The sequence below is a fragment of the Glycine soja genome, chromosome 2 (assembly GCF_004193775.1).
Source record: "Glycine soja cultivar W05 chromosome 2, ASM419377v2, whole genome shotgun sequence".
NCBI classification, from domain to species: Eukaryota; Viridiplantae; Streptophyta; class Magnoliopsida; order Fabales; family Fabaceae; genus Glycine; species Glycine soja.
Window position 1 is genome coordinate 16,919,214 of NC_041003.1, and position 10,695 is coordinate 16,929,908.

At 31.3% G+C, this 10,695-nt stretch overlaps 1 protein-coding gene across 1 annotated transcript; it reads left to right on the top strand.

Moving 5' to 3' along the window:
* The first annotated feature begins 9,311 nt into the window (after positions 1-9,311).
* Positions 9,312-10,413, top strand: LOC114371252 (protein RADIALIS-like 3). Its single transcript, XM_028328718.1, has 2 exons — positions 9,312-9,801; positions 10,131-10,413. Exons 1-2 carry the CDS (start codon positions 9,545-9,547, stop codon positions 10,153-10,155), a joined length of 282 nt encoding a protein of 93 aa, XP_028184519.1. The 5' UTR covers positions 9,312-9,544; the 3' UTR covers positions 10,156-10,413.
* The last annotated feature ends 282 nt before the right edge of the window (positions 10,414-10,695 follow it).

Genomic DNA, 10,695 nt, shown 5'->3' on the forward strand with positions numbered 1-10,695 from the left:
GTTTAGAAATATTTTTCATGTAGGTGTATTTTGGGGAAAATTAGGAGAGAAAAGGTATAGTGCAGGAAAAAAAAAACTAAAAATGGACAACTCAAATAGAATCAAAATTCAACAAATCCACTATATGTTTTACGTCAAGTAATACATGGAGTAACTCCTGATATAACAATGAAAAAGCAAGACGCATAGGCGGATCAACTCATCAAGTTCATGTTGAAATAGGATCTACACAAAGAAGCACTTGTCATTCGTTGGTTATTGGGGTATCCCGAGAATGTCTGAGTAAAAATATGGCTTTCAAATTAAGTTTCATAGAGAATTTGGTGGATCTAGCTAATTAAGATAAGAAGAAAATTCTATCTTCTATTGAAAAGATAGATGTATCTCCAAATACCAAAAATGATCTATTATTAAAGAAAAGATAAGATGGGATTATATCTTTTCCTATTTACATTATCTTAGGAGGGGAATTGAGATTTTATCATTCAATTTCACCTTTATAAAAAGGGATTTTCAAGATTTAGGTAAACCAACTCTATTCCAACCTACTTTAAAACAACTGCTCTTAACTATGCTTTGCTAACTTGAACATCAGAGTGTTTTCGTGGATATACCCTACCATCATACAATAGAGAAACACACAAAAATGTAATAATTTTTTGTTTGTACATTTTGGAATGTCAATTCCTCCATCAGTTTTAAGTTGAAAAGCCAATTATTGAATGATTACTAATGGGTGGTAATGATTACTAATGAGTGATAATGACTACTAATTGGTGGTAATGACTACTAAATGCATTCTTGATGGTAGAATGTCTATATAAAGCACATGTGTTTGGTCCCTGAGCTCATCTCTTTCATTTTTGTTTGATACACCATCTATAGAAGAGAGAGTGAGAGCTTGGAAGAACCAAATCAAGGCAACTCTTTCATGACAATGACTGGAGGTATAATTTGAGTTTTGTTTTTCCGCATTTGTTAATGACATGTGTTTTATTTTGTAGTTTGTAACATCACATGTTAGAGCTTTTAGTCTAAATTTGGTATTTGTGCTAGTTAGGTTTCAAACACCGAACCTACATGTTACTAGAATACACATGAGTCACAAGGTCGTTGAAATGCATAATATGATTTATTCTCATTAAGTTTTATGTCTAAGTGATCTTTATAATTTTGATCAATTATGGATTAGCCACAACATCTATAATTTGATTAAAATTATATATTAAGTTGTTTAAAGATCATATAAGGAATTAGGCATGATATTGTGATTAATTGTACTTTATATAATGAATTTTATCCCATGGGGATTTTTATTATATTTGTATAATTAATTGAGACAAAACGACATATTATTTTTCATGTTTTACCCACATGGATCATGAGGTATGTATAATTTGTCAGTTTTATCATAAAGTAAATATTTGCAATAGAAAATCAAATCATTTTCATGTTGTACCCGTAAAACATGAATTTGATTATTCCATCATAAAGTTTAATTATTTCTTATTGAATTAAAAATTTAGTCCACATGAAATTTTTATGTCACAAGATTCAATTTTCTAGTATGTTTACATTGGTAAAGCATACAATTAAGATTAATATGCCTTAAATTTTGACATATGCCTTTGGATTTTTGCAGCTTCTCAAACTGTTAGTTTTTCTGATATTCAATGTGATGGTCTCAAACTCAAAGGAGATAACTATAAGATATAGAATGAGAGAATTCTTCTGCAATTGGGGTGGATGGGCATAGACTATGCTATAAGGAAAGACGAACCACCTGTAATCACTGATGAAAGTAGCCCAGCTGTGTTGTGCTATATAAGCGGTGGAGCGATCCAATTGACTCAGCGTGATGTTCATTAAGTTCAAAATCTCAACTGAGCTATTGATGACTAGTTCATCACTTTCGATAAGGCCTTAGCAAGCACCCTGATCATGAAGTTCTCCTCTCTCCGGCTCACCAGTGTAAAAGGTGTGTGTGAGTACATAATGCAAATGCGAGATGTTTCAGCTCAACTTAAGAAACTTAAGGTTGATATGTCTGAGTCCTTCCTGGTGCACTTCATTTTAAACACCTTTTTGCAAGAATGTGGGTTGTTTAAGATTTCCTACAACACACATAAGGACAAATGGTCTATCAATGAATTAATTACCATGTGTGTTCAGGAAGAAGAAAGGCTTATAATGGAGATGGGTGAGAGTGAATTGTTGACAACTGTTTGTGGGAAGAACAAAACAACTAAGTCTCAAGCTAATCAGAAGAGGAATGGTAAAATATCACCTCAAGCTGATACTAAGAAGGTGGCAAAGTGTTTCTTTTGTAAGAAGAAGAGACACATGAAGAAGAATTGCCCCATATTACAGAAATGGCTTGAGAAGAAAGGTAAATCAATCTCATTAGTATGTTATGAATATAATATGGCTAATGTTAATATTAACACATGGTGGAACGATTCTAGATCTACAATCCATATTGCGAATTATTTATAGGGTATGCAAAACCTAAGAAAACCAGTGGGAAGTGAGCAAAGCATTTTATCAGGCAATAAGCTAGGCTCACCTGTGGAAGCTATTGGAACTTGCATTTTAACTTTAAGTAGTGGCTTTATTTTGAAATTAGAAAGGACCTTTGATGTGTCAAGTTTTTCTTGAAACTTGATTTCTATTTCCAGACTCGTACCTTTTGGATATTCCTTTAATTTTAAAGATACATTGTTTGAGTTATTTTATAGTTTTGAATGTGTTGGGAATGATATCTTGTCTGATGGTCTTTATCTTCTTGGTTTACAAAATTATGTCACTTATAGTTCAATGCATGTTCAAACTGGTATTAAAAGGTGCAATATTAATGAGAATTCCTCTATGTTATGGCACCAGAGATTAGGACATGTCTCCATTGAGAGGATTAAAAGGTTAGTGAAAGACGGGGTACTCAATACTCTAGATTTTGCTAACTTTAAGACTTGTGTGGACTGCATTAAGGGTAAGCAAACCAACATGTCTAAGAGAGGTGCTAACAGGAGTTCAAGCATATTAGAAATAATTCACGATATAGGAATGTTTATTTGGTTCATAACAAAAATGAAGCATTGGATGGCTTCAAAGTTGAGAACCAATGTGGCAAACAAATAAAATAATGAGATCAGATAGAGGTGGAGAATATTATGGCAGATATACTAAGAATGGATGAGCATCTGGTCCTTTTGCAAAGTTTCTTCAAGAATATGGGATTGTTGCCCAGTACACTATGTCTGGTTCTCTAAATCAGAATGGTGTGGCAGAAAGAAGGAACCAAACATTATTGGATATGGTACGAGGTATGCTTAGCAACTCTAATCTTCCTAAATCATTATGGGCTGAAGCACTTAAGACAACAGTATATATATGAAATCATGTTTCAACCAAGGTTGTCCCAAAGACACCTTTTGAGTTTTTAAAGGTTAGAAACCGAGTTTGAAACATATACACGTTTGAGGTGATAATATATAACCCACAAGAGAAGAAACTTGATCCGAGGACTATTAGTGGGTATTTCATAGGATATGCCAAAAGATCTAAGGGTTATAGGTTTTATTGTCCATATCATATTACTAGGATTGTGGAATCAAGAAATGTCAAGTTTCTTGAAAATGACTTGATCAGTGAGAGTGATCAACTGAGGGACTTATATTCTGAAATTGATCATATAGAGTCTCGATCGTACATCAAGTGAAAGATTGGTTTTAATTCTTACCCCTCAAGTTCAAAGGAATGATGAACAACACATGACTAGAATTCCATAACCTATTGCTAATAATACAATCAATCAAGTTGATCATCAAATTCTTGAAAATGATGAACAGCCAGCTGAACAACATGATCCCCAAGAAAATGTTGACGCAACATTAAGGAGATCTACTAGAGTAAGAAAATCAGCCATTCCTAGTGATTATATTGTATATTTTCCAAAATCTAACTATAATATTGGAGCTAAAAATGATCCCAAAATTTTTTATCAAGCCATGAGTTGTAAAGAGTCAAATTTATGGTATGATGCCGTGAAGGATGAGATGAATTCCATGCAGAATAATAGAGTTTGAAACCTTGTAGAGTTGCCTAATGGGGCAAAGCCATTGGTTGTAAATGGGTCTTTAAGACCAAAAAGGATTCATTAGGAAACATTGAGAGATACAAGGCAAGACTCGTTGCTAAGGGATTTACTCAAAAAGAAGGAATTGACTACACAAATACTTTTTCTGTTGTATCTAAGAAATATTCTCTTCGTATTATCTTAGCATTAGTTGCTCATTTTGACCTTGAGTTGCAACAAATGGATGTGAAAACAACCTTTCTTAATGGTGATTTAGAGGAGGAGGTTTATATGAAACAACCTGAAGGTTTCTCCTATAGCAATGGTGAGCATTTGGTTTGCAAGCTTAATAAATCTATATATGGTTTAAAACAGGCCTCCCCTCAGTGGTACCTTAAGTTTCATTGGATAATTTCTTCATTTGGTTTTGATGAAAATCCATACCACAAGATTAGTGGGAGTAAAATATGTTTTCTTGTTTTATATGTAGATGATATTTTACTTGCAGCCAATGATCGGGGTTTGCTACATGAGGTGAAACAATTTATCTCTAAGAATTTTGGCATGGAGGATATAGGTGATGCATCTTACGTCATTGACATTAAGATTCATACATATAGAGCTCGAGGTATTTTAGGTTTATCACAGGAAACCTATATTAACAAAATTTTAGAGAGATTTTGGATGAAAGATTGTTTACCAAGTGTTGCTCCCATTGTGAAGGATGATAGGTTTAATTTGAACCAATGCCCAAAGAATGACTTTGAGAGGGAACAAATGAAAAACACTTCTTATGCTTCAATTGTTGGAAGCCTCGTGTATGCTCAAGTATGCACAAGGCTTGACATTGCTTTTGTAGTTGGAATGTTAGGAAGATATCATAGTAATCCAGGTATTGACCACTGAAGAGCTGTAAAGAAAGTGATGAGGTACCTTCAAGGGACCAAAGATTACATGCTTATGTATAGACAGACAAACAATCTAGATGTGATTGGTTATTCAGACTCAAACTTTGTTGCCTGTGTTGATTCTTGCAAATCAACATCTAGGTACATTTTCATGATGGCTGGTAGAGCTATTTCATGGAAGGGTGTTAAACAGACTTTGACTGCTACTTCTTCCATGGAGGCTGAGTTTGTCTCTTGCTTTGAGGCTACATCACATGGTGTATGACTTAAGAGTTTCATTTCTAGGCTGAAGATAGTTGATACTATTTCAAGGCCCTTGAGAATTTTCTGTGATAACTCAATTGTTGTCTTTATGGCTAAGAATAACAAAAGTGAAATTCGAAGTAAACACATCGACATTAAGTACTTTGCCGTTAGAGAAAGAGTAAAAGACAAGAAAGTGGACATTGAGCATATAAACACTGAGTTGGTGATCGCTGATCCTTTGACTAAGGACATGTCATCGTTTAAATTCAAAGATCATGTAGAGAGAATGAGACTTAGTTCCACTTTATGATTGTATACATACAGGTTAGAGTTGAAACTTTTATATTGTAATATTTTCTCATATTTAGGTGCACATTGATTTATTTGAGAAAAATTATGTTTTGGACCAAGAGTAAACATTGGATTTATTCATTAAGTTTTATTGCTACCTTGAGTATGCTAGTTAAGAAATTGAGCATGTTGTAATACATGGATGATATTACTCGTTATAAGAGAAACTATCGCTATGGTTTGTATATTCATTTCTTAAGAAGATTGAGCCTTGACTTATTTTAATCAATGAGTTAAAACATTTAGACCAAGTGAGAGAATGTAATAGTTTTTGGTCTGTACGTTTTGGAATGTCAATTGTTTCATCAGCTTTGGAGTTGGAAAGTCAATCATCAAATGACTACTAATTGGTGGTAATAACTACTAAATGCATTCTTGATGGTAAAATGCTTACATATAGCACATGTGTTTGGCCTTTGAGTTGATCTCTTTAATTTTCATCTAATATACCATCTATAGAGAGAGAGTGAGAGCTTGAAAGAGTCAAATCAAGGCAATTCTTTCATGACAATGACTAAAGGTATAATTTGATTATTGTTTTTCCGCATTTGTTAATAATCTGTGTTTTATTTTATAATTTATAACATCACTTGTTAAAGATTTTAGTCTAACATAAAAACATCACCATGAATAGATTCTAACAAATGTGGTAACAACAACTAATATGGGACTAGTAGTGATTTTAAGTTAAAGTTGTTAAAAATGAAATTGTATTAACATTTAGTAGAGAGAGAAATCTGTTGTTTATAGTAGTCTTTCTCTACTTGAATTAGATTGTTTGAATATTCAAATATTGGAGTTGGGGGCATATACAATTTATTTTATGATGGTTAAAATAGTTATATTTCGCTTCCAGACGATTTAAAACATGCAATTAAACTGCTTAAAATAATTTTTCCATAGCTAATTCTTATTAAGTTAATTAGTTACATAAAGGGTTAATTATTTTGCACATCTTAATAATATATACTTAAAATACACATTTTAAGATTCGTGCCACTAGAAAACTATAAACCAAGTTCAAAAAGTAAATCAAAATAATTTAAGCCCTGTAGTTTCTTAGGAGGGAATTGAGACTTTCCCATAACATCTTGTTGTTTGAAGTATCCGAGAATGTCTTTCAGTTACTTCAAAAAGATTTGGGGTTATAATTGCTCTCTCATTTTAAAAGAAGCAACATACATTGATGCCAATGGTTACCGCATCATAAAGATTTTCATATATCGATGAATAGTCAATATATTAAAACTTAGGAATTCCACTCATTGCTAGAGAAACAATAGTTGCATATATATAGGGCGGGGACAGTCTACAAACAAGTTGCAACCTAGCTATAGCTGTAGTATCACTTTACCAACCTCGGAAATATAATCTACAGTATTTGTATGTTTTAGACTTATTCCCAAATACCCACAAGTAGACCGCGGTTGAGTACATTAATTATACGGTAAATAGTTATTTTTATTTTTGAATGTATACAATATTGATAAATTTATTTTTGAAAAATTTAAATTTCTCAAAGTAAAAAAATGCGACAAATTCATATATCTGTTAACTTTCGTTTGTTACCGTTAATGAAAGAGTCTACATGATACAAGAGGGATGAAAATATCACAAGAATGATTGTCTACATGACTGCTGAATAAATTGGACTAAAATACTAGTAAGTTTTCATTGGACCAAAATATCAGTAGGTAAGTTTTCATTGGACTAATTTATAAGATCCCTAAGGATAAAATATAATTTAATATTCATCTTTCCTCCTTTTTTTATCGTTGTAAACATAACATTACAATAAACAGTTAAAAAAATAAGAAAACAAATATAAGTTAGAACAAATATAATAATAAACATAATTTATCTGTTGTTATGAAATTTCTAACATGGTAATACCTTATCCAAAATATGAAACTCAAACAAAAATACACAATCAATAAATTAATTCTTACAAAAAATGAGACTCACATTAGTTTTATCACTACCTAATGATGCACAATAGAAATTTCATAACAAAGAATAAATTATGTTTATTCTAATGTTATGCTTGCAATAATAAAAAATAAAAAGATAAAGTTTAAATTATATTTTTTATCCTTAAATGAAACAAAATTTTAGATTTAATAAATTATTTCAATAAAAATTTATTGACATTTTGATCGAATAAAAATTTAGTCATATGAATCCGAGTAGTACATATATCTATGTGTCATATTGGTGTTAGATATCAACAAATGACATATGAAGGTCTATATTCGTGATTTTTCAAATCTATCATTGATTACCGAGTAAAATTGGTTTCAATTTGTCATTGTAAACCATTTTGATGCGAGAGATTGACATTCTAGAAGTTGCTTCTCTTTCTTTTGATAAATTATATTTAGAAGGACTCTTTTCACTAGCGATAGAAAATGAATACAAAATCAATTGAAATCTTTAAAGTGTGATATAATTTTTTTATATGTTAAAATTGAAAACATATATTAGATAGTTTATAATAACTTATACATCCTACTTAATTAATTAAATTAGGTCTCCTTAATGATATTAAAGTTATACTTACATGTTATAATATTGATCATATAGTTAAACATTTATGTATTATATTTTTTTTTGTAATGAGATCATTTTTGTCATGTTGAAGAATTTAATTTTTTTTATTGAGAGAATTCAATTTAATTTTCTTTTATGTTATAAATTATACTTATTTTTTTATCGTCTATAAAAATATGATATGTTTATATGTTATAAAATAGTTAGGATTTATTATTATTTTATTCCTTAAACATTTTATTTTTATTCCTTGAATTTTTTTATCTGTTTTTAGTCTTTTAACTTTTTGTTTTTTCTGAATTTAGTTTCTTATTTTTTTTCATTCTTATTTTTAGTCTCATAAAAAGATTAAAAATAAAAACAGAAAAAAATTAAAAGACTAAAAACAGAAATGAAAAATTTATGAACTAAAAATAAAAATTCAAAAAAAGAACTAAAAAATAGCTTATCGTATAAAATATGATATATATATATATATATATATATATATATATATATATATATATTAAAATTTTATATTAATGTACTACCAACCTTTTATTTTTAAAAATGATGGGTACTTACATGGATACCCATCATTTTCCATAATCTGTTGAGAAACTGTGTATATATAAATTCTATTAATCTAGTCTATTTGACCTTTTCTTGAGGTATATAAACAAAGAAGAATCTTTGTACGGACAAAAACTGGCCAGCTAGGGAATATTGGAACGTTGTTCAGGACAAAGTACAAGATCTACACCAAGGGTACGTTGTTTTGAACAAGCAAAGCGTAGCTGTGAGTTAATATATGAAAGCTGTGATATTCACTGGGTTGAGCTTGAACCCACTGAAGATCCTACAAGCAACAAGAGAATAAAATAAAGTTGGGTATCAGACCTAGTTGATAGGGGGCTGGCTCTCATATACGTTCTTAGGATCAGAACCACAAAGCCAAAATTTACTGTTAATTGATATCAAGAGCTTGGTCGTGTCCATTTGCTCAACCACGCGATATATGCATCGTACATCTATTTATATATCAACATGTGTTGTTTTCTTTGGTAAGTCCTATATAATATACTTGTTCGATCATTTACAATTTTGTAACGTTTTAAGATACTGATTCTCCTATATCTATGCTCAGCTTCTTGGTCCTGCTCTATTCTGTGGTTCCTGAGGAGACAAATCATTGAAATTATGCTTCATTGTAGCAATATTTGCAAGCCTAGCCAACTTGTACCTTTCACACACATGTACGCTTCATACATGCTTAAGTTCTTATAAAAGGAGCATGCATTGTGCTTCCTCTCTGCCCATATCATCAAGAGTACTCTTTCTTGGACTCTAGTAGTTCTCTTAATTTCCACTACATTTGAAACCTTAGACCATATACTCTTAATATCAATCGAGTCACCTTATATAACCATTAGATATGGCATCAAGCTCAATGTCAGCTACTGGATCATGGAGTGCTAAGGACAACAAGGCCTTTGAAAGGGCTTTAGCTGTTTATGACAAGGACACCCCGGACCGTTGGAAAGATGTTGCCCGTGCTGTTGGCGGGAAAACTCCTGATGAAGTGAAGAGCCACTATGAGCTCCTCCTCAGAGACATTAGCCAAATTGAATCAGGCAAAGTGCCATACCCAAATTACAAGAAAAGTGCAGAGCATGATGAAGAGGAGAAAAGGTACTGCATGTTCCAACTACACCATTATAAATCTACGAATAATTAGCTTTATACATTGACCGATATATATATATATATATATATATCACATTCCCCATAAGCTTCTTACTAAAGAAATGTAATCTTTATTTCTCTTCATATACAAATATCTTAGGTGCACGTTAAACTCTTACGGTTCAATCAAAAAGGAAATTGAAGTTATCGTTGCAGTAGTTAATTATATACCTACTAACTCAGCAAACATTTCTTTTTCTTTTTGTTTTTACCTTCCAGAAATTGTTTTTTGTTTTTTGTTTTTTGATGTTAATTCTTATAACTCTCACTTGCAGGATGAGAAACCTGAAGATCCAGTGACCGGCCAATAGGAATCAACAACAAATATTAATTTGTGATTTTCACCATCCAGCAAGTTTACTAGAATCCTGGAAGTAGCGCCTGCTGTTACGTAATATTAATACGTATGCTATAGCATTGGACTAATATTGTTTCATAAGAATCATATCCAATGATTCCAATTTGTACGTATTGGCTTGTCGTTGCAGCTGTTTAGAAGAATCAACGATTCTGTTGTAGTTCCCATCCATAATAAAGTCATAATTTTATGTGCTTAAACTTATTAGTTATCGTTTTTCAAATTCAAATTAAAGGTTTGAAAAACGATTTAATCAACAAAATATTTTCTAAAACGGGACTTCACATTAATTAACCAAAACATCTTTAGGGTTCTTTACTCGAACTATCACCTCTGTTTGTTTTCAATTTGAGACGGTTCATTCAAAGCCTAATTTTAATAATTACACAAGTTCTGAACAAAGTATTTGAAGTTCTTATGAAATGTCGGATTATTAGAACCAAGTATAATTCGTTTAAATATGCAAGGTACTTGCATAAAAA

Coding starts and splice junctions, on each gene's coding strand:
- LOC114371252 (XM_028328718.1), top strand. CDS start 9,545: ATGGCATCAAGCTCAATGTCAGCTACTGGATCATGGAGTGCTAAGGAC. Junction 9,802..10,130: donor CATGATGAAGAGGAGAAAAG/GTACTGCATGTT, acceptor TCTCACTTGCAG/GATGAGAAACCTGAAGATCC.